The sequence below is a fragment of the Macrobrachium rosenbergii genome, unplaced genomic scaffold (genome assembly GCF_040412425.1).
Source record: "Macrobrachium rosenbergii isolate ZJJX-2024 unplaced genomic scaffold, ASM4041242v1 282, whole genome shotgun sequence".
NCBI lineage: Eukaryota > Metazoa > Arthropoda > Malacostraca > Decapoda > Palaemonidae > Macrobrachium > Macrobrachium rosenbergii.
The window spans coordinates 1890230-1914353 of record NW_027100730.1 but is presented as its reverse complement, the minus strand read 5'-3'; the positions used below and the strand labels follow the sequence as shown (position 1 = coordinate 1914353).

The window sequence follows — 24124 nt, the reverse complement described above, 5'->3', positions numbered from 1 at the left end:
CGAGAAGAGGAGGTTAAGTGTGGAGGTGTAAACAAATGGTCCAGAGAGGTCAAACGGAACAGACAGTTTTAACAATGCCAATTCTGGTAAGAAGGAGGTTCCTTTGACATTCAAGAAACAAGTACAGTACTTTAATAATGTTATAGGAACCACGAGGAAGACCTTTGAAAAAGCAGTTATACATTAAAATTGTTTATATGCTCTTGTGTATTTTGTGCCTAATTAACCTCTTCGCATGAAAGATATTAAGTGGTGTTGAAGGTGCTTCTGTAAAAGGATGACCCTTCTATAAAAGGAAGGCCCTTCCATAAAAGGAAGTCTTCTATAAAAGGAAGGTCTTCGCTAGAAGGAAGAACCTTCACTTAGCAGGTAAAATATGATGCTTCTGTTTTGTTTACAGATGAAATGGAGGACCTGCTTGTTTAGAGGTATGCAGGCTATCAGTCTAATTTTCTCTACGTGTAAGAGAGAGCTACAGTATTTTCTCTGCCTCCCAAGGGACACACAGCCCACTGCACTGCCTTCATTCTTGCACCAGTCATCACTTCCATTCAGTCTCTTCCTCCTCAGCTGTCTACAACTCTACCCTCTCCAGTTTTCACTTCATTTAAGCACTCAAGTCTTTCACTAAAGTACTTTGAGAATCTGGAAATGTCTAATTTATCTATCAGACAGTTCCAGATTGACCACATATAAGTAACAAATATTTTTTTCATCAAGTAACAGCAACATGTTTTATCATTCACAGCAAATTTATGAAGATAGATTGGGGATGATTGCGTTGTTTTGAAACTGAATACTTTTGAATTTTTATTATAATCTAAAATTGGTAAAAATTAAATTGGTGAGTTGAGTTTTTGACTTGAGGTTTTTTCAAGTCAAGATTTGCCATCAAGTGACCCTCAAATGGTTGAGGCACTTTTGTGGTAATTTTTTTTTGTATATCACTTTTAGGTAAGTAAATAGAAGCCTTTTGTCTATTGCTTCCAGGTAAAAGAAGCATCATCTTTGGACGTGTGTGTATAGAAGAGGCCACTCTCTTACTTTGTTTTGGATGGAAGGTGTTCATATGTATGATGTGTGCAGAAAGTATTTCTGTTTATTGGCACAGAATAAAAGTAGTTGTGTTTTATAGGTGAAAGAAATATTTTCTGTTGTTTGCCTGAGTAAAAGAAGATGCCCTTGCATTGTTTGTAGTGGAAAGAAGCCAATTGTTTATTTATTGTAGGTCGAAAGAGACACCTCTCTTCATTGTTTGTAGGAAAATGAAGGCGAAATTGTTAATTTTTTGTAGGTGAATGCAAGAAATTGTTTACTTTTTGCAGGTGAATGCAAGAAATTGTTTCTTCTTTGTAGGTAAATGCAAGAAATTGTTTACTTTTGTAGGTTAATGCAAGAAATTGTTTATTTTATGTCAGTAAAAGATACCAACTGTTTACTTTCTGTAGGCAAATGAATACAGTTACATCAGATTATTGTTTCCGTAGTAAAAGGTGCTTTCTTTAACAGAGAACAGAAAGCATTCCCATATACTGCTTCTTACACTTGTATAAACAGTGCACCATATCCTGGGGTTAGGTTTACCTTCCATAATAGAGGAGGAACCTCAAAACCTCAGATATCCGGAAGAAACATGAATATGAAATCTGTGTACCATACCGACAAACAATACACGTATCAGTTTGTGTATTCTGAGATGTTGCTGTGTCGCCATTCATATTCTCTTCCTCTCCTAACAAATGTTCCACAGTGTAGCTGCAAAAGGTTTATTCTTCTTGTTATGCCTTTCAAACCTTTCTATTCCCCAATTTCCCCTTCAGCGCTGGCTGGCCCTTTGGCCTAAATTTTATTTTCCAGCCTTGAAAACTTTCATTTAATCCCAGTTAAATTTGTTAAGACCATGTATATCATAGAACATTTATAAGTTGGAAAATTTAGCAGTAGTGAAAACCCTTTTACACATTTTTCACTGCATTTAGCACCACTGAGGTTAAGTCAGGAAACCCACTGCGTCTTTTTGGTCATTATTGCTAAACAAAATACTGTAACAGGAGACTGATGATTAGGTATACGTGTCTTTCGGTTTGATAAAAATGACTGTTAGTGCTCGTATTCACAGTTCATGAAATTCATGTGGTCTGCAGTTGCTTTACAAGTCTCCAGTGCAACATAGTGTTGCACTTTCGAACATCAATGGCAATTTGGATCAGTAGAGCCACACGCAGTCATCCATTGCACCTTATGAATGTATCATAACTCTCGTCTGAGTATGTCAGGGTTGGCCAATAATTCTGGCACTACAGAAACCCCAAAGTTGACGCTCTCATGTGCTTTTCTCCTACAAGACATGTCCAGACCACCTCCATCTCCCTTACGTCATTATCTCGTCTGGCGCGTGGGACTTTCATCACTTTCATTATGGTATCGTATCTCACTCTATCCTGCCGTCCGACCCTGAATATTCTCCTTGAAGCTTCATTCTCAAATCAACAAACTCTGCTAGACAGTCTCAATGTCATACCATCACTTGTGTCCGCATAGGAATCGCGGGTCGTAATAGGCTTAAGTGTAATCTTTCTAATGCAGTTTCAGCCTCACATCACACCAGATATTTTGGAAAAGGTGCTGTCGTTATGAATGAATTGATAATTATGTTTAATGTTTATGTTTTGGCAGATTGAACATTTCTTTTATGTAGCACAGACCCTTAGGGCTACGATTATTCCAGTTAATCTTATACTCTGTGGTTATAAGGTTCCGTGGCATGGACATGTCCTTTGCACTACCCCACCAGGACTCGTGTGGGCACCAGAAGAGTTGGAAGACCCAGACCTACTTGGATGAGAACTATGAGAGAGGAGGCCCAAGATGAGAGGAGATCAGTGGAAGACAAAGCACATGAAAGAGAAAGATACGAGTAGCGTAACTTTACAGAGGCCCTTTGCATCGCACAGCATTAGAGGCGATGATGACGAATTTGATGGTTGTCAGTTTGCATTGAGTGAATTCATCATCTTATCATAAATTTCTGTCTTTTATGGAAGGATTTGGTGGAATGGTGGAATTTGTATCAAATCAAAACAGATTGAATATTTTGAGATGAATTCTTTGCAAAATATACAAGATCTAAGAGGAATTAAAAGTTTGAGAAATGTGGAGATATGTCGAAGTTTCATTGTGTTCAGATGGTTCAGTCGTGGAGAGAATGGACGACAGGAGGCTGATGAAAAGAAAGTGTCTGAATCAGAAATGTTAGGTGGAAAGAGAAGCGGAAGACTTCAAAAGTATACAGTACTGGATAGATGGAGTGAAGGAAGTTTGGAAAGGAGGGGTCTTAGATCTAGGAAGTAGGAGAATGCACTACAGAGAACATTGGGTGTCCCGTAAGTGTAATGTACAGTTAAACTAATAGACTTTTAAGAGGAACTTTGCTAAGGTACAGTATCTGGTTAATCCCGGAGGAAGGGTTTACAAAGTTCCACTGACTCTCTCCCTCTCTCCTGTTGTAATTTGGACTCGTCTTCCATATTTTATGACTTTCTCCTTTCTTTCTTGATCCTTATTTTCTCTGCATTCATTTTTAGCATTTTAGTTCACCTCCACTCCTGTTACCTTTCTTCAGTCTTGCCGTCCAGTCTTCCCACTATCTTAAGCACTGCTGGATGGCCAAAAGTGTCCCGGTGCTCAGCTTGACGGCCCAAATCTCATTAAACCCAACCTAACCTAACCTTGACTTTCTCCCATCAAGAGACGAGAAGGTCCTTAATCCCATCACTTCCCACATGATTACTCTCTATCCTTTTGTCCTTAATTTAAAACCTTTCCTCCAATCCTGTGGGACCTTGAGAATATAATGTTAAGCAGTCTCGACAGTTCCTTCCCCACATTAGACCCTGGGGGAACAAGGCATTGGCTACTGGTAACCTATGGCCATGAACATGATTGTATGCATCAGATGAAATTTTATTCGCTATTCACTGACATTACACCACAGGATTATTGAAACTTGTTAGATATAAACTTAAGATTATTTTTAATTTAATGATTAAAATTTTAAACGTAGCAAATAGATGTTTTTTTATTCAAAATAAAAGAAATTAGATGATGCAAAATGAGTTTTTAAATCCAAGTTTGAAATTACATCAATATAATAAAATGTGGATATATGAAATAGGTATTTTTATTCAAGATGATAAGGGAATTAGATACGTCGAAAGATATTTTAAAAATATTAAAGGCACTTAGAAAGAATCAGTATTTAATTTTAATATACAAAAAGTAATTAAGTTGATTACCTCTGCTGAACTTTGTTTTATAGCCATTAAGAGCATAATAGAATAGGCCTATTTTATTTCCCCGTATAAAGAAATTATATTTCAAACATATAGCATATAACAAAAAATACTAAACTAAATTTGTTAGATAAATGGGTCACATAAAAACATATTGACGTACAAAATTATCATTAAAGGATTGTCATCAACATCTGATGTGATTTTAAATCTGGTTGTGCAATGCCAGATAATTTAAATCTTAAAAGAAATGATTAGTTCTGAATTGTTTCAAATGGAAACGCTATTAAGTTCAAAGATTTGCATTTGAAGGCATGTAATGTTAAAAACAGGCCTTATTTCAATAGGCAAAGTGGACTCAAAAGCCTATATATGATAGTGAAAGATGATCTCTCATTTATATTTTGAATATATAGAATATGATGAAATTTGGATTAAAAAAAAAACAAATTTTACTGATATTAGTTTAATCATATTACATTTCGTCATGTTTTACGATGGACATTTACCGTTGACATATATGGTAAATAATCCCCAAAGAATGCTTTAATATTTTGCAGTAAAATAACTCAGATTAATATTAATATAATATAAATTATATCCATTAATTTTTTATAAGTTTAAAATGTTAAAATACGGAATTGTACCCCATAATTACTTAAAATAAGAGACCTGTATGTCATATGGAGAATTCCTTATTTATTATATATATATATATCAGTCAAATAACTCGATTTACAATAAAATCGAATTGAATTTAGTACGTTTTTACCAATGTGACGTTAAAGTACGTTAATATTAACCCATAAATAAGTACAATAGGCTTCAATATTTGCGATACACTCTCCTGGTTTTCAGAAAGTATCAGGTATAGTAGAAAATAAGTAAACCGCTAGAAATGCTTTATTAATTGCATTTAAAAGTAAAATAACTCTATTTTATGTTAAAATAATGTAAGATAATTACATTTATTACATTTGTAAAACTTTCAAATTTAAAAAAACGTAATTTTTAACCGAAAAATGACCCAAATAAAGGCCCTAATCGTCTCGGGTGGAAAGTGGCCGAGTGACGTATGTAAACAAACAAACGTCATGCTGAACGACATCACCGCCAAAGAAGCCGCACAAATCAATCAATTTCGACCGGAAATACTGACTTGGTGATCGAACTGAAGGTCAACCAAGGTAAAGCAACGATTGATGTTGAATTTAACCGTTAAAAAAAATGTTAAAACTGAGTTTTTCAGTTAAATACGGTTGAATTAAGTGAGGCGCTTCCCACCTCTGAAGGCAAAGGTTTACAGTGGTCAGTCACATTTAAGCGTTATTTAATCTATTTCAAACAGTTATTTTCGGTATTTAAACCCTCCTTAAATAACGCCGGGGGTCACCCCGAGGTGAATCAGGGGTTGGAGTTGATTTCGAGCGAAGGAAATTGTGTTAAATTTGGGTTTTTTAAGGGAAATATGGTCAGAATGAGGTTGCGACCGTCGGCGTCGTTTCGGTGGAAGTATTGACTTTCATCCCTTTGAATCTCGATGTCCGTTTCAGCGCTGGATGACCTCGTTGGTCCCCGGGCTTGGCCCTTTGGCCTAAATTCTCTATTCAATTCGTTCATGCAAGCTGTGTCACCGACCTACAAGTTAGGGGACCCCTAGGGAAAGCGGGGTTCTGGATGGGGTACACCGCAGGGTGGAGCCGACAGGACCTTATTGGGGTTATTTTTCCATAACTAATACTTGTAACCAGTAAACACCCTTATAATTGATGTTTTTATTTTTAGGTTCTTTTATCTACCTCATCATTTCCTGGCATTTTTTGCGTGAAAATCCAAACATTTTTTCTCAATACATAACTAACACCTTCGGAAATGGCTGGCTGGAGTCTTCCGAAAATAGCTCTTAGAGAAAAGTGAGGACTTGTAACAAAGGTAAGACAATACTAGCCCCCTCCAAAAGTCAACTAATATATATATATATATTGTAGCCATATAATACCCCTAGTTTAATATTAGGTTGGTATTTTATATTCTTTTGCTATATATATCATATATATGGCCATTTTATATATATATATATATTTATAAATATATAAAATATGGTTTATATATATATAAAATATATATATATATATATATGGAAATGGCTGGCTGGATATATATATATATATATATAATATATATATATATTATATATATATATATATATATATATATATATATATAATATATATATATATATACAAAGGAGGATATATATATATATATATATATATATATATATATATATATATATATCAAATCCTATATATATATTACTATATACTGTTTTGAATGCTAATTGTTATAGAGGAGCTTTCAGGCCAGCCCAACTTCTTAGTGGGGAAGAGGTGGGAAGTGGCAGGGACGCAGTCATATAAGTACTTCTCCGACCAGTCATGTTGCAATATTAACTCTACGTTGAGGAAAACCCTCCTGATCTCGCATACTAAAGCCCAGATGGAGGATTCGGAACAGGTGAATAATTAGGGGGATTCATACACCAAGTTACATGTATTCCTCTCTATTTTCAGATTTTAGAACTGTCTTTTCTTCCTGCAAACTTTTATGACAGTTCCTCTTTCATAATAAATTACTGCTTCTGTACATTGTGTTCCCGTGAGATGACGTTTACCCCATATGCGTTGCAGTATGAACTTGCAGTTGAGTATAGCCCTCCGAAGGCTGCGGCTACAAAAGGGGTTTTTAGGAGGAGTGGCGATCTTTTTCTCAGTGATGCTGGATTGAGCACACCCTTGTCTTTCCAATATTTCCATCAGTCTATTTGTACTGCAAGTGTTCATAGCTCATTTGTCAATCGTTATCATAACTCGTTTGACTGTCAGTCGTAACAGTTTCTACCAAGCTACTTTATCTTATTCATTTTTTATTATTTTAGGTTTTCTTTGAAGTGGGGGAGGGGGGGCAGGTAGGTTAATTTACTATAATAACCTATATTTTAGATTTTCTATAAAGGGCGGTCCAGACCCTGGCAAGGTAATTTGGCCTGCTAGGTTAGTTTAATAACCTACGACCCCTGGCCAGGTAACGCTGCCTGCTAGGTTAGATTAGGTAGGTTTGGTTACTATAATAGCCTATATTTTAGGTATTTTTAAAGGGGGCCCCATGGAGGTGTAGCCCCCCCAACCAAGTAACATGGCCTACTAGGATAAGTTGGGTAAGGTTGGTTAGGTTATTATGATAACCTTTACAATACGTTTTCTTTAGGTTGCTGTAATGTCTTGTGTCTGTTAGATTTCTGTCTCTTCAGTCATTACCTCACTTCTAGAAATGATCAGTTGGTAAGGTTCTTTGACTACTTTTCTCAATGATGTCATTCCCCCCCTCCCCCCCCCATCCCACTGTTCTTGACCTGTCACAAGCCTAATGACAAGTGCAGTCTTTTGTATTGGGGAACTTTACTAACTGCGTTTTTCATTTTAGTACGTTGGCCGAGTCCTTGCTTTCAACGTGTCGCTCCTCTGAGTTTATAAGTCGACATGCTTTTCCCGTTTCTTGCAAGAACTTTTATGTCAGTTGTCGTGAATTCAGCGTATATTATTACCGTAATTATACTAGATTAATTCAATTATGTCAAAGATCGCAGCCTGTTAAGAAAACAATGTTTTTCCCCCCTGCTGTGGTAGTGACTGTAGGCTTGGTTTGAAATTCAATTTGAAGGCGCCAATACCAAATTTCCTGCGTTTTTGAAGGCAGCGGCTGATTTATACCCTCCAAATGCGTAACTTAAGTCTGTTTATGCTTTACAGACACTCTACAGATGTATGAGTGATAGTACTTAGAGGTTGATTTTTCCTACACTTTTAGGGTAGTTGGTAAAAGAGATGAAGTTTTATTGTCGGTCTGTCGTATCTCTCCCTCTACTTGTTACCTGATGCCCTTTTCACCTTTCCTAATGAATTCCTACCTACCCCCACCCCCATGCTGTTTCATCACATTCCCTCACCCGATGTCTGTCAGGACAGGTGTCTCCCTAACAGTTTGCACATGTGCGGAACCCTCTACCTGCCCCCGCCTTGTTCCTCCTCTTCACTCAGTCAGTCCCTTCTAGAACATGTCTCCAGTCAGTCCCTTCTAGAACATGTCTCCCTTACGGTTTACGCATTCATAGAACCTTTCCGTAATGTCCAATTTGTTTTTTGGTGTTCTCCCCCACCCAAAACCCTGAATTCCCAAAGTCCCCCAACCTCGTTGGATAGAGATGGGAGGTGAATAATAGTTGACCGACCAAAAAAAACGACTAATTCATCAGCGGCACTAAAAGTGTAGGAAAAATGAATTTCCAAGGGAAAATTACGTGCAGAGTTAATATTTTGAAATACCTTTAAGCAATTGATTCGAACTGTTATTTACGTTACTTAAATTGTGTTTTGGCTTTTAATCCACTACCTAACAGTTGCATTTACTTTGGGATTGGTCGCTTTAATAGAATAAAGCATAACCAGGCCTGTGTTAGGCTTTGTAAGGAAAGACTAAGTTAGGCTAGGCTACGAGTCAGTGTTAACTTTATTTTATGAAACTGGTTTTATTTAAGTTTCTGGGTTTCATTTTGACCAAATTGCTCTTCAGTTTTCTCTGGATAAGCAAATTGAAGCCTACCCAGGTCTCTTGGGCTAGGTTGGGCTCGAAGCCAGGTTAGGTTAGGTTAAGCTAGGAGTCATTATGCTTTTGTTTTGTAGCTGTTTATTTCATTGAACTGGTTTTGTTTAAGTGTCTGGGGTAAAACTTTACTTTAGTCTGATTCCCCCCCCAGTTGTCGACCGAGACAGTTTACTGTCTTTTTGGGGGGTCCATGGGGGCAAAGCCCCCCAGCCAGGTCAGGGCACATCACCCTAAGTTAGGTTAGGTAAATAAGAGCTGGTTAGGTCAGGACCTGGCACTATAGGAAAGGTTATGTGTATTTGTGTATAAGGAACCTTTACTGTTTCTGGTTTTGATTTTGACCAATTCTCTTAACAGTTTCTTTGTCAAGGTGAATTTGAGCCCACCCAGGCCTGTAAGGGTAGGTTAGGCTTGAGGGTATAGGATAGGCTTTGGCATTTGAATATTGGTTGTAAAAATGTCTCTTATTCAAAATTAAGGTAAAATTGAAAACTGCTACTGCGCCCCTCTGGTCCAGTAACTATCAGTTCTTACACAAATACAAACCTATGGTTTTTATGTAGGATTTTGCTTGCAACATGAGCTGCAATGGCTGTTGACTTTCAAACAAGGTTTTGAGCTACCGACGGTAGGGGGGAAGCCCTGACCACTAGTCGGTCTGCGCTCCTCTTTGCTTTCAGCCGCCGTCTTTGCCCATCTGCCGTTCGACTTTCCATTTGCATGTGTTCTCTGTATGTGAGTGTCTGTTTGTTTGCCATATATCATAATGCAAACCCCTAACTTGCAACAGCCTGAGGAGAGGAAACACTTTGTTATCAGGCATTGTCCAGGGAAAAACGAACCTTGAAATTGGTTCCTCACTTCCCTTGAGATGAATCCTCATGCATTATGTACGTCGTGCAGGAAGCATGCTTGTAATCAAACATAGGCCGTGTCGTGAGTGTCGAGTCTGGCCTTCCAACAGTGGGTGAAGTTTACCCAGCAAAAGAAGAGAGAAAAAGTTTCCATGGTGTCATTGGAGTGCAATACAGGCAGTTCCCGAGTTATGATGGAGATCTATGCCTATGGCTTGTTGTAAGTCAGATTTCGGCATGTTAGTTCTTAACATTAGACAATTTATAAAAATAAAAAAATGAAGAATTCCTCACCTTTAATCCTGTGGTTGGCTTTTGCACTGGAAGGGGCATTTTGAAGGATGTAGAGACAGGCTTAAAGGGATGAGGGAGCTGGAGGTAGAGGTGTTGGGAAGCCTAGGTTAGGAGGAAAGGTCACTGTGTCTGGAGTGGCAGATAGTGCTGGAGGTTGCTTCTTGAAATAATGTTCAAGGCTAGGCTGGACAGTTCTTTTTTTCTTCTCCAAAGTCTTCCTGAAAAAACTGAGGCAAGGCAATCAATGACCCCTGTAATTATCTTGGTGTATACCTTTCAATGTTGGGGTCCCCACCCTCGAAACATGCCATCCCTGCCTCTACCAGGAAAAAACCTTTTGACAAGCCCTGTACTCTTAATAACCTGGGCTGTGGGACTGGTGACTGTTCCTCCTCCTCCTCGATCACCTGCTGCTCCAGCGGAATGAGGTCCTCTTCAAATAACTCCTCTCCAGGGATTCCAGCAGCCCATTGACATCATCAGCATCCACTTCCAAACTTAGCTCTTTACTTATTCCACAAATTTTGTTGGTGACACTTTCAAGTGTCTCTGGCTCCTCAAAGCCCAGAAAGTCGTTCACAAACTGCGGACTCAGTTTCTTCCGGGCCCCATTCATATTGGTGTGCTTTACCTCGTCCCAAGAATCTGCAATGTTCTTCACAGCTTCATAAATGGTGTTGTAGGACTTCCAAAAGTCCTTGAGAGTCAAGTCCTTGTACCTTTCAATGGACTTGAAGGCTTTGTTAATTGTCCTTCAGAGGTAGTAGGCCTTGAAGGAGGCAATGACACCCTGGTCCGTTGGTTACAAAATGGATGTGGTATTTGCAGGAAGGTAAACTGCCGTCACATTAGGATGCCTGTCATTCAGTTGTGAAGGGTGTCCAGGGGTATTATCCAACACAAGCAAAACCTTAATGTGTACAGTAGACCCTCCAAAGCACAAAGTGATCATTAAACCAGTCTTCAAAGGTATGAAGTGCAACCCAAGCCATCTTATTAGGCTTCCAAATGACAGGGAGATGACTAGAAAATCCCCTTGAGTGCCCTTGGATTCTCAGCCAAGTTTACTAACAAGGGCTTAATTTTAAAGTTGCCACTTGCATTACCCCCAAGAAATAAAGTCAGTCTCTCCTTACTGACTTTTTGGCCGGGTGCTGACTTCTCCTGCTTTGAGATGTATGTATCGACTAGGCATATGCTTCCAAAATAACTTTCTCGTCCACATTAAACACTTGCTCGGGTAAGCATCCACCTCCCTAACTGTTTCAGCCGACCCACTAGGAAAATATTTAGCTGCTTCCTCATCAGCACTATCAGCTTCACCTTGCACCTCAAGATTATGCAAATTGATGCAGACCTTCAAACGACTAGACCAACCTTTACTAGCCGTAAATGGTTCACTTTAACTCCCTTCTCCCTTTTCACATTTTCATGCCTCCTCATAAGGCTCACTGGAATAGGACGCTGATACTGGTCTTCAAACCAGATCAACAATAATCTTTCCACCTCAAGAATGAGACCACTCTGCTGCTCGGTTATAATGGTGGCTTTTATAGGAGCAGCTCCTTCCATGTGTTCAAGGATACATTCCCTATCCTTAACGATGGTAGCGACCGTCGACTGACTAAGCCCAAGCGAACGACCTATGCTGGTGTTGGTTTCTCCCATTTCTGAATGCTTCGCTTTGTCAAATTTCACGTCCATCATTATGGTTTCCCTTTCTTCGACACACTGCCAACAGAAGAATCAACTTTATGCTTGGGAGCCACAATAAAGGTCAAAAAGATATAAAGTATTATACACGTACACTGTATGTATGCTAACGGGAGAACAACGTACCACAGTGGCTCTCTGCCGAGTACTGTCCCACGCGGTCTGACTTGCTTCCGCTGCATTCCTACGCCGCTGACCCAGCGTGGGTCTTGCTCGCTTACACTGTGTTCCTATGCCGCACTGAATGACAGCAACAAAGTAGAAAATGCACCAAAGTTTTTTCGGCACAATCAAGTTTTCTGTACAGCATATAATGCTGTTTAAAACTTTCAGCCACAGCCCATGAAACTCTTAGCGTTGGCCCATGAAACTCAGCCATGGTCAAGTGGTGGCCTCAGCCATGGCCCATGAAACTCAGCCATGGTCCAGTGGTGGCCTGTGTTGTTGGTACCAATAGTGGTGCCAGAAGTATGATTACGGCTAACTTTAAACTTGAATGAAATAAAAATTACTGAGGCTAGAGGGCTGCAATTTGGTATGTTTGATGATTGGTGGGTGGATGATCAACATACTAATTTTCAGCTCTCTAGCCTCAGTAGTTTTTAAGATCTGAGGGCGAACAGGAAAAGTGCAGACGGACAGACAAGGCTCTCACAATAGTTTTCTTTTACAGAAAACTAAAAGTAGTATCAGCTTGCATCCCGGACCTATGCATCCCAGCCCAGCATCATAACTTCAGGTCACTGTTGTATGTCGGATCCAGATTTATCATAACTAGTGTCGTAAGATCGGATTGGCAGATGTCTGGTGCGTCATACCTCGGGAACTGCCTGCACTCTGCTGGTGACACCAAGGATTCTCTCCGATTCCTTCTTGCCCCTGGGAAAGCTTCCACCTGCCATTGCTACTCCTAAGGGAGCGGTTTCTCCTTCGCCGTCTCCTACTGCATCTTCAGTAGAGAGTCAGCGTAGGGGAATGGTTGACTGGTTTGACTGCTCTCCGGTGGTCTCTAGTACACGCCTCCTTGGGGCGAAGGGAGATGGCTTCACCTAACCTGACTCGTCTTTCAGGTGTTGTGGAGCCTTATGGGCTTAGGGGGGTTATGGTCATCCCTAGGCCTCCCTGGGGAGTCAAATGTTGAGGGTTTAATCTCCTACTTGAAGGCCTCCAAAGGCCTTCCAGTAACTGCTTCCACCACAACCGTCCCTACTTCTATGGTTACGTGTCTACTGGGACAAGGATCACCACTACGTCAGTGGTGCCTTCGAACATGCCTCCTATAGCGTGCCCACAAGTGTCACCCTCCCCAACTTCTTCCCTTGGTGACGTCCTTCTCCACACCCAGCTGTCCAAGGCCTGCCGAGATCAGAAGATGAAGTCAAAGAAGAGAAATTGGAAGTCATCGTTGTCTTTGTCATGTATTGTCGTCTCCTCCCCTTCTTCTAAAGCTAGTAAGCATAGGAAGAAGGAGGCTGCCTCTCCAAGCTGTAAGATGCCCCGTAGGCCTTCTGATGGCCAGCCTTCTTCCACGGAGAAGGCTATGGGGTCTCTCACCAGTGGTACTACCAGTACTGCAACTCCTGTTACTACCAGCACAGGAGCAACCGCTGCCCGGGGTTCCATGTACCCCACGCTCCCATCCCATCCCATCCCGACCACGGACGCATACACTCCGGGTTCAGTCCTCAGACCAGACCAGTCATATGCTCGAGTGATGGAGAGATCACCAGGGGTTTCTGGTGAGCGTCCCTCTCCTGCAGAGGGAGTAACCTGGGAAGACTGTGACCTGGAAGCTCAAGGGCCCTATGCCCCAGGACTCCGACACACCCCCGAGTTGCAGAGGAATTTGTCGAAGATTGTTCATTTGATATGGCAGTTTAATGATCTCGAAAAAGAGACCATGACTTTCCCCGTGGCCTGTTCATCAGTCATCGAAGCTTTTTGGGGACCCAAAAGGAACCCAAAGTATCGATGGGCTTGTGATAGTCGCAACTTGCCGAAAGGGGTCTTGGACCAGGTGAATTCTCTTGTGTTTGGGCAGGACAATTCACTTAGGTCTAGCTGGTCATGCAAGCCAGTTCTTCAGCTTCCCTTGCCAGAGGAAATACTTCAATACCTTGGAGAGGCCTTTGCCTACCAAACAGGTTGACACGGACCTGGTTCGCCTGTGTCCGGGTCCGTCGCTGGACTGCCTCCGTACAGAGGGAGTTTTCATGTCGCAGCAGGATGCAGCAGCAATGAAATCGACTGCCATGGCAGCATTCCAAATGGTCTCCTGGATAGATCTATGGTCCCTTGCAGTGGCCAAAAATGCCTTTAATCTGTGGTGTCTTGTATTTGAGGAGGAAGCCACATTCAGGAGTCTGATATTGTCTGGAGGTAGGGCCATCTCTTGGTGCTCAAGAGAAGAGATGCTGTGTTGTCTCAGGTCACCGGGTTCATCAGTTTCGACTCAGCACTGGTACTCAAGAACGGACCAGTACTGGGTTCCACTTGCCTCTTCCTTGGAGGAGAAATGGACGCCGCAGTGGACAAGTGAAGGATAGAAAATATGATGTGCTTGTTCACCAGGCATTGAGTAAGACAACCTTCAGGTCTGGCAGGCTCTTCCTCTTTGGGTCCTAGGAAGTCCCAGGCTTCCAAGGGCCCCTGCAAGAACACCCAGTCTTCTTCTGCCTCTGCTAGGAAGGGTGCGCAGCAGCGCCCCGTTCAGCTCCCTGCCTGACCTGAGAAAGGGGGCAAGGGTGAGAAGAGGGCAGGACGACACTAGGGACAGCATTCCTCCCCACCTGCTGCCATTGATGGGGGTGTTACCTGTCTAGCCATTGGGCAACATGGCAGCGGTACAGAGTGGAAACCTTTGAGTTCCCGCCACAGTTCCAGACATAGTTCCCAGCTCTCCGATGAACCTTGCCCTGTGGGAAGAGGTGAAGGCGGTTTTGAAAAAGGCGCTACAGAAGTTGTGACAGATCAGTCTCTGGGTTTTTACAGCTGCCTTTTTCTCAGAAAGAAGATGACAGTTGGCTGGAGACCAGTCATAGATCTTTTGCCCCTGAACCAATTTGTTCGCCAGACTCCGTTCGAGATGGAAACGGCATGTGCCATCAGGAAATCCGACTTCATGCTTTTGGTGGATTTAAGGATGCCTATTTCAAATACTCGTCCACAGTCCTCTCGCAATTACCTCCGATTTATTCTCGGGGAGACAGTGTTCTAGTTCAGAGCACTTTGTTTAGGGCTCTCAACCTCTCCCCAGGTGTTCACCCTGTTATCGGCTTGGGGCCATTCACACTGGATACATCTCCTGGTGTATCTCCACGATTACGTAGACCTGGTGAGCACTCAGTCACAGTTGCTCCAGGACCGAGAGCAATTTCTCAATTTCTGCTGCGACCTTCGAGTCCAGATCAATTTTGAGAAGTCTGATATCACACCCAGGCTGAAGGTCAAGTATCTGGTCATGCTGTAGATACGACCGCAGCTAGAGTCTACCCTGAGACTCGTGTGTCAGCAAGTTCAGAGAGGCAGTGCAGTTATTCCTTTCTCCACAGGAACAACCGGCTGGGCAGTGGTGAGTCGTTTTAAGTCGCCTATTGTCCTTGGAGAAACTAGTCCCTCATGGGCGGCTTCACCTTTGTTATCGTCAATGGAGAATGAAGGGGTTCTGGTCTCTGGCAAGAGACCCCATTCTTCCTTGTAGCTCTCTCTGAAGAAGGAGTGAAGGACTTAGCCTGGTGTACCACGAGGCACTCCCTCTCCTGAGATGCTTCTGTTTTCGGACACATCGACCGAGGGATGGGGCGTACACCTGGAAGAGTTCCTGGTTTTAGGTGTGTGGAACCGGAACAACAGGCACTTCCACATTAATATTCTGAAACTCAAGGCGACATTTTAACCCTGTAAGAGTTTCAGGATCGAGTGATGGGGCACTCCTTGGTGTTGATGAGTGACAGTACCACGGTAGTGGCATACATCAATGAGCAGGGGTGGGCTGGTTTCCTTGCAGCTCCACTTGTTGGTGGTGCAAGTGCACGAGTGGGTGGTAGCACACTTGATAGGTCTGTCAGCCAGGTACATTCTGGGGAACCGGAATATAGTGGCAGACAAGCTCAGTCGCCACAGTCATGTAATAGGGACATGTTCTTACACCCAGACATTTTGGAAAGATTTTTGATCTTTGGGACTTTCCAGCGATAGATCTCTTTGCAACCCTGCACAACAGAAGCTGCTGGTGTTCTGTTCAATTGTTCTGGAACCATGGGCAGTTATAGAAGATGCCTTCCAACACCCAAGGCCTACGCCTTTCTTGTGTTTTGTCTGATTCGTTGCGTGATTAACAGGGTCATGATCACCCTGAATCTCTGGGTGACCCTGGAGGCTCCCAAGTGGCCACATGCCGAGTAGTATCCAGATCTACTTTCCGAGTTACCGAGAGATTCCCCTTTGGGACAACCTGCTATGCTAGCTGCACGTAGAGAGGTATCACCAGGCTGTGGAAGGTCTCACTTCATGCCTGGAAGCTATCCAGCGTCTCTTGCGAGCGATAGGTTTTTTTCTTGTCACAGAGTGACAGAGATGTCTGGATACCTTCGTAATCCTCTGTGGCTGTGCACCTGGGGAAATTGGCTGGCTCCTGTGGTTGGGGTCTCTCTCTGGTCGGAGCTACTCTTCAGCAGGTAGCAGACTTCTTCTATGCCAAGAGAGGCTTCTCTTTGTCTCAGCTATTTTGGGGTACAGAGGGCAGTTGAACATCCCATACATTGAACTGCCCTTGATAAAATACTTCGCTTTAAGGGCATCGATCTCCCTTCCTTGTGGGAGATGTACAAGCTGCTGAGAAGCTTCGAACAGTCTTGGCCTCACTTACGAGAGTCATAAGACAGAGATCTGACCCTCAGGACTGTGGTCTTGCTTGTCTTGGTATCGGCAAAGAGAGTTGGCAAGCTAAATGACCTTCAGTACTTGAGGGGATAGGGGCCTGTCACGCTCGAGTTTGTCCCGGAAATCATAGCGAACATACTGCATCTGTCAGTCCCTTACCCCAGATTTGAGTCCTTTTCGATCCCCTCCCTGGAAGACTTTGTTGGTAGTGATTGGGACGAGATACTACTGTACCTAGTTAGAGTGCTGCGGTACTTTCTTGAGAGGACTCATCTCAGGCCTGAGTGTTGATGACTCTTTGTTAATACTGGCTCTACCAGGGAAGAAGTGTCCAATAACACGATTTCTTTCTGGTTTCGTGAGACAATCCGAGTAAGAGCTCACAAGGTTAGGGACATTGATCCGTCCCTCGCATTCCTGATGAACCTGTCTGTTTTACAGGGATTAGGGGCAAGAGTGTAGTCTCGACATCCCTAATTCATGTCCTCATACCTTCAGAACATTGCTCACAGGTCCTTGGACACGTTTTCCTTGGGTCCTGTGGTGGCTGCTCAACAAGTTGTGTAGCTCACCTGACTTCCGTAGAGGAACAGGTAGCATCTCGCCTAAGGTGCGCAGTAGCGAAAGAATGTGTGCGAGTGACTGGTCTCCTCCCTGTACTCTTTTACCTTTCCTCTCATAGGGCAGAGACGCAGGTGGTGAGCCGTCACATGCTGGACTGACGTGTCATGCAGGTGTGTGTAAATAACTGAGTAGCCTGTCTAAAATCTAGAGTATTGTAGATTGTTAGATGCAAGTCCTCCCCCTCTCTCTAGCAAGGGGAGACAGGGGTTGACAATAAAAAAAACCTCTACTATTGGTTTTACTGTATTAGGCTTTTATTGTCTCTGACACTATGGGTTCATCCAAGCCTTTTTTGGAATAATGACACAAACTCATGAATTCAAAGCCCAGAAGTCTGACAGTTGAGCATCCCATATGTTCAACAGGACTCCTTCCTCAGCCCTTCGAGACCAGGTAGAGATTCCCCAGTGGGCAGAACTTCCAGTCAGGTCAGAGATTTACCCAGAATCCACCATCCAAAGGGTAAGTCTCCTATGTAAAGACTGAAGGTTTGAATAGAAACCTGAAGATCTTTACATTTACGGCCCACCTCAGCCACCCCTCATTCTAGTACCTGAGCCAGAAGTCAAAGTGGAGTACAGACCGACAGGTGGGCGGGTCTTCCCTCCTACCATCGGTAGCCAACGACCTTGTTTGAAAGCTAACGGCCGTTCCAGCCCGCTTCTCAACCAAGTCCTGTGTAAAGACCTTCAGGTTTATATCTTAAGAAAAATACAAATTACTTAAAACTTTGCAATTTTTTTAACACAAACGCCATAACACTTTTTTTGCTCATTGTCATCCATTAACGTCAATCCTCGTTCTGTTTGTTCTGTAAGCTGATGTCGGTTGTGTGCTCTCTTTAATCTGTATGTTCTTGTTGGCTTGACTGGAGGAGGAGGTAAGAGGCCAAGAGGATGATGCCAAGGACTATTTTTCCTTTCGACTATTCCACCCCCCCACCCCCGCCCCATAGGGAAGAAGTGCCCTCAGTGCACCTCATGCAGTGCACTATAGGCATGTCTTACGGTTCTTTGCAGCAGCCCCTCAGCCCCTAGCTGCAGCCCCTTTCATTCCGTGTACTTTACCTCTGTTCATATTCTCTTTCTTTACTCAACTCTCTCCTGACAATTGTTTCATAGTACAGTACAACTGCAAGATTTCCTCTTGTTTGCCTTTCAAACCTTTCTATTCTTCTCAGCTGTCCTTTCAGTGCTGAATGACCTCATAGGTCCCAGCTCTTGGCCTTTGGCCTAGATTTTATATTCCATTCTACTCCATTCTCCCTACTCCTGCTTCTGCCATGCCAACAAGTCCGAGACTGGTGACGAGACTGAGGTATGACATTAATTCAGTGAGTACTTCAGGAACACAGGTTTCACGACAGCAAGATTATTCCAGAATGGAGAGTCTTGTGAGACGCACAACGGAATGAATGAAGTAGTTCCAATGAACTGTTGGTTTACAGACACTTATGTTTGGGCAACTGTTCTTCATCTGGAAGACTTGGGAATCAGTGTCTGTGGAAATCATGGCTGCGATATGGGCTCAATATGATTGATGGGTTTGTTACGAACAACAAATTAAAAGCTTCAGTTTTATGTAGAGTTTTCCAATAATCTTTTACCTTCTCATATTTCAGAGTTTCTGCCCTCGAGCAAGAAGTTGTCAGTTTGTGGCATCAAGGCTGTGGAAATGGAGGGGGTCCAGCAATGACTTTAAGTGGAAGTTCCTGTGAGGTGTTGAATGAGTTCATAAATTAGGAAATATAAAATTCTAGATATCAGATTTGTGCATCGGTGAAAGGAGAAATTGGAGGAAATATAGAAGAAAGTGAAAAAAGTTGGTGTTTATTTATCACAGGACCAAAGGCTAAAATGAGCATCTTGGAATATCCTTTGAAAAGCAAGACTGAGGACCCAGTAGCGATGTCTCTCGTCAAGCACGAAAATATAGGTTTAGCGGGCAGTGATGCCCCAGCCAGCTGCCCTTCTCTATCTTTGGATCCATTAATGGGAATCAAGACAGAAATGAAGATGGAAGTGGAGGTGTGTTATGTGTCCGATGGCATTGAGAAAGATTGTTCTGAGGATTCTATGTCAGCGATCAGTGATGAAGACAATTTGCCACCCGTCAGAAAGGAAGTCGGTAAGGAGAAGCCCTTCGTTTGCCGGGAATGTGGGAAAGCCTTTTCCACGAAGACCCACCTGGAACGACATTTCTGGAACCATGCTGAGAGGAGGTCGTACGCTTGTGACGACTGTGGCAAGTCGTTCTCCAGGAAGTCATATCTTGAGATACACATGAGGAACCACACGGGGGAGAGGTCCTTCCTGTGCAATGAGTGTGGGAAGTCGTTCTCCCAGAAATCGAACCTCAGGGACCACATGACGATCCACACGGGGGTGAGGCCGTTCGTGTGCAGTGACTGTGGGAAGTCGTTCTCTCGGAAATCGTTTCTCGAGCGCCACTTGAGGATCCACACAAGGGAGAAGCCCTTCCCGTGCAAGGACTGTGGGAAGTCGTTCTCCCAGAAATCGAATCTCAAGACCCACATGGTGATCCACACGGGAGAGAGACCCTTTGTGTGCGAGGACTGTGGGAAGTCGTTCTCCCATAAATCAAGTCTCAAGGATCACATGGCGATCCACACGGGGGAGTGGGCCTTCGCCTGCAAGGACTGTGGGAAGTCGTTCTCCCACAAATCAAATCTCAAGACCCACATGGCGATCCACACGGGGGAGAGGCCCTTCTTGTGCAACGACTGTGGGAAGTCGTTCTCCCAGAAGTCGTTTCTCAAGACCCACATGGCGATCCACACTGGGGAGAGGCCCTTCTTGTGCAATGACTGTGGGAAGTCGTTCTCCCAGAAATCGCACCTCGAGCGCCACATGGTGATCCACACAGGGGAGAGGCCCTTTGTGTGCAAGGACTGTGGGAAGTCGTTATCCCGTAAATCGAGTCTCCAGGATCACATGGCCATCCACACGGGGGAGAAGCCATTTGCTTGCGAGGAGTGTGGAGAAACATTTTCCTGGAGGAAGAGCCTGAAACGACATCTCTTGACTCACACGGGTGAGAAGCCCTTCAGATGCACTGATTGTCGGAATTTGTTCTTACAGAAGTCGCATCTGAAGGTCCACATTACTTACAAGACTTACAACGCTACTTTCAGTTTTAACAAAAACATTCAGAGATTTGCTCGAAAAATACTTATTCAATGTGACGTAGTTTCTGATATTTAATCCTAATTTGTTCCTTGTTCTTTACATAGGATTTCTAATGTTTAATTATAATAATTAATTCTAATATTTAATTAATAAATTTTTCAGCCATGGAGCGGAGTATCCTTACCGGGCAGCAAGGGAAGCCTTCAGACGAAGAAGTCCTGTAGGAACTTCAAGAGTCGGAGGGTCTACATGTACGAAGAATACATCAGCCTTGTCATGGAGAGCGGACAGGTATTTTGGGTAGGCCTGTGGATTCATCGAGGTTAAAATGTTTCTGTCAAAACTGCAAGTTTTTTGTTATGAAGATAGGAAATTTTTTTCTGTTAAAATTGCAGATATATTTCATGTAGGAAGGGACTTTTTTCGTTTAAAATTGTAGGTTCTTTTTTTTTTTTAAAGAAAAGCACTTTTTCAGTTGAAACTGTGGTTTTTTTTTATGTAGCAAGGGACTTTGTTCAGTTAAAATTGCAGATTTTTGACAGGATAGTCACTGTTTCGTCCTCAAGGAGTTACCCCTCCATGGTGTGCCAGCGCTTCATGGTGACAACTAGTGTCAAAGAAATATCTTTTAGCCCGGTCTTGTAGCTGAGTATTGTGTTGTAATGAAAAACACTATGACACGTGATAGAGTACAATGGACTCGAAGATGAGGGGACGTTTTCTCTTAAATTCAGCGAAGCTGAACCTAGTTTTCCAATGTCAAAACCTGCAAGAAGTAGAAGTGACTATTGCGTCTGCCATCTTGCTTACAAACAAGATGTTCTTCACAAAAAACGCTTTGATTCTCGATTTTTTCAAATTGAAAGTTTAAGTGCTTATTTTTAAGCTCCAGTTCAAAACTGTTAGTTTAAACTGAGGAACAGTTGAAACCAACAATTTGTGTATGAAAGCCAGAAACCGGCCTTTGTTTTGTGAGCGCATGATCTGTTTGCTAGTTGTGAAAAATGCAAAATTTGAAGAATTGGTCATTCTGTGTAGAAGTTTTAACTTTAGAAATGTCCCACAAAATGTTCCACAATTTATTATTAATTTAGATAATCCTTTCAGATAAGGATGTCTGATATAGCGTAGGTGGTAGCCTACATGAGATACTAGCCTAACAAATTCAGTGAGAATAATTTAGACTAGAATGGAGGTTTGTCTGTAGCCTGTAACCTTGGACTGCATATCCGAAAGGTTATTTAAATAACCTGGATTAGGTAGCGACCTAAATTAAAGTAAGGAAGAACCTTTTAAGCCATATCCTTTTATGGTCCTAGGCCACAGCCTAATTTACACCAAGGACCCTAGGATTTGATAAACGGGCTACAGAATTTTTCCCTTTATATAGCCTGTACACTTGAGCGTGATCCAAATAATCCAGGACTAGGTAGTACCTCATATTAAGTGATAACCTTCTAATAAACATCCCATTACTGGACAAAATCGTTAGCCAGACCATGCAATCTAGGGCTAGATGAAAAGAGTAATCTGTGCCGGATGAGATGGTAGCCTAGCTTTAAGGCTACTTACGAAGGCAGTTGTGTTTTAAAGTTAGACAAAAATAGTAGCCTGACTACAGTATAAGGCTGCATATTAGTAAGTTTCTGGTTTTATATAGCCAGACATTTAAGAGTGATCTATAATAGTCTGGGTTAGGTAATACCCTATACTAGGTTAAGAAAGAACACATAAGCCAATGTTTACATATAAACAGTGTTCTAGGCTCAATAAAAATAACCTAGTTTTTTTAGTCAAAGGGAGCCACAAGAGCCTCATGCAGTTACGTCTGCCTTAGGCGGCGCCCGGCTAAATCCTATCAGAGAACTTATAGCACAGGGTTGGCACGTATTCGTTCGGTTAACGGAAGCTTGTCACTATTGTGATAGGATATCAGGTCTCGGGGGTCTGCACTTTGACCCCTATCCGCCGTGATTGAGGAATCAATTCATGGCTAAACATCTCCACTGGTTACACCTTTCCATTTGCGCTTCCGTGGCTAGTTCGAATGAATCAGGTCAAAACGCTGACTACGCATCTACTGAGCATGCGCATGTTGCCAACCTAATGTTTTTCTGCTAGCAGCTTTTGGTGTGTGTGGTCAAATCTTTTCCGTCGTAATTTGAAGGATTTCGACTTTATTTGGCATGGAGTCTTCATCTCAGTCAGCGGGGAATAAGATAAGCACCTGCCCTACCGCAGTCACAAAATTTAGTCCTGCTTAACTAATATTTTCATATATTTTTTAGTGTCCGAAATGATGGCTCGGGGGCGTCATGCCGCTACCCGTATTTAGGCTAGGATTCTGCCTTAATTAAAGCGAAAAGCATAGGGTAGGGTAGGATTTTTAGATTCAGCATGTCAAAAAACCCTAGTGTGAACTGTTAAACATGCTTGGAAAGTTTATATAAACCTGCTTGTTATGAAATTACCGATAGCCCGAACGCTAGCGCTAAAGTTAGGCTAACCTGTGCTACTTTTAGCTTTACCGAAGCAGATGATAGCTGCTTTCGGTAAAAATAATTCTTTTAGTGTTATTTATGTGACCTAACTATATTTTGGACATTTTGTTAGAGTTTATTGTGTAAAACCTCCAATTTATGTCCCATTATCGGTGGGGAAAAAATGATTCGGGCTTCTGGAACATTCTAGAAGGTTCCATCGAAGCTCTGTCGAAGCCTTCGACTCAGAATCGTTTCGTAACAAAAATTGCATATGATACACTGGCTCCCATTCGAGTTACCAGATACCTCAAGTCGAATTATTTTGAAATGGTAGTTTTTCTCATGTCGAATTGATTCGAAATAGTAGCTCCTTTATGTCGAATAGTGTAGTATAGAAATGAGTTATGAACTCAAATAAAGATATGTCGTTCAATTAGCTGTAGGGTTGTTGCCATGCACCAATGAAGTCGTGAGTATCAATTCTTGCCAAAGTTATTTGTCTGGGGCGATCGATGTCCTGTATTGGATATACCTAGATCCCCTAGTCTAGGCTAAGCCTACATGGTAGCCCACATTCTTGGTCTATGATACCGTCGATTCGAATGGCATGGATTTACCTGTTGCTCTGTCATAGAACTGACATAATCCCAATGCTATTGGACTTCCTTGGTCGTGATCATAGATTGCCCATCAGTTGTAGCTCTCCCCCAGTGAGTACCCCCCATCTTTTTCCCTTGTGCCTAGCGCCCATTGGAGACGAGCCTCGAACAGGGATGTCGACGGGGCATGAAACCAGCCATTCGAGATAGTAGAATGAATGTCATCTCATTCATGAATATAAAAAGAGATGGTAGAATGATTGTCACCTCATTCGAGTATATAAAAACTATATGCTCGTTTTTTCTCATGATGTAATGGCTTATATAACATAGTTCCTTAAACATTTTAGGGGTGTTTCATAGTATTTTCTTTTATAGGCTTTGCCAAATAAGTGCGCTGATGCTGCCTGTAAGAAATGGATAGACTCCATCAAGACTCAGCATGAGTTTTGTTGAGGTGTGCTCCTGCAGTGTGCAAGTGCAGGACCATCCATACTGGAGTCCGGAAGGGTGTGACATATGTACTGAATGGCTGTCATGGGCTCTCATGGGCAATCACACTGTTTCTGGCTC

General features: G+C 42.4%; 2 protein-coding genes across 5 annotated transcripts in view; one reads left to right on the top strand and one right to left on the bottom strand.

Annotated features, from left to right (window-relative positions):
- Positions 1-24124, bottom strand: part of LOC136838228 (zinc finger protein 271-like) — a 526618-nt gene that overhangs the window by 170853 nt on the left and 331641 nt on the right. The gene's annotated exons all lie outside the window — the stretch shown is intronic.
- The window catches only part of LOC136838233 (gastrula zinc finger protein XlCGF57.1-like), a 41396-nt gene continuing 22629 nt past the window's right edge, over positions 5358-24124 (top strand). For 3 of the 4 annotated variants that reach the window (XM_067103095.1, XM_067103092.1, XM_067103093.1), the window contains exons 1-3: positions 5358-5479; positions 18942-20374; positions 20632-20760. In XM_067103095.1, coding sequence (XP_066959196.1) covers positions 19177-20374; positions 20632-20693 — 1260 coding nt within the window. In that variant the 5' untranslated portion in view covers positions 5358-5479; positions 18942-19176 and the 3' untranslated portion in view covers positions 20694-20760. Of the gene's footprint in view, positions 5480-18941; positions 20375-20631; positions 20770-24124 lie in introns of all 4 variants that reach the window. The other variant, XM_067103094.1, reaches the window with a different exon arrangement.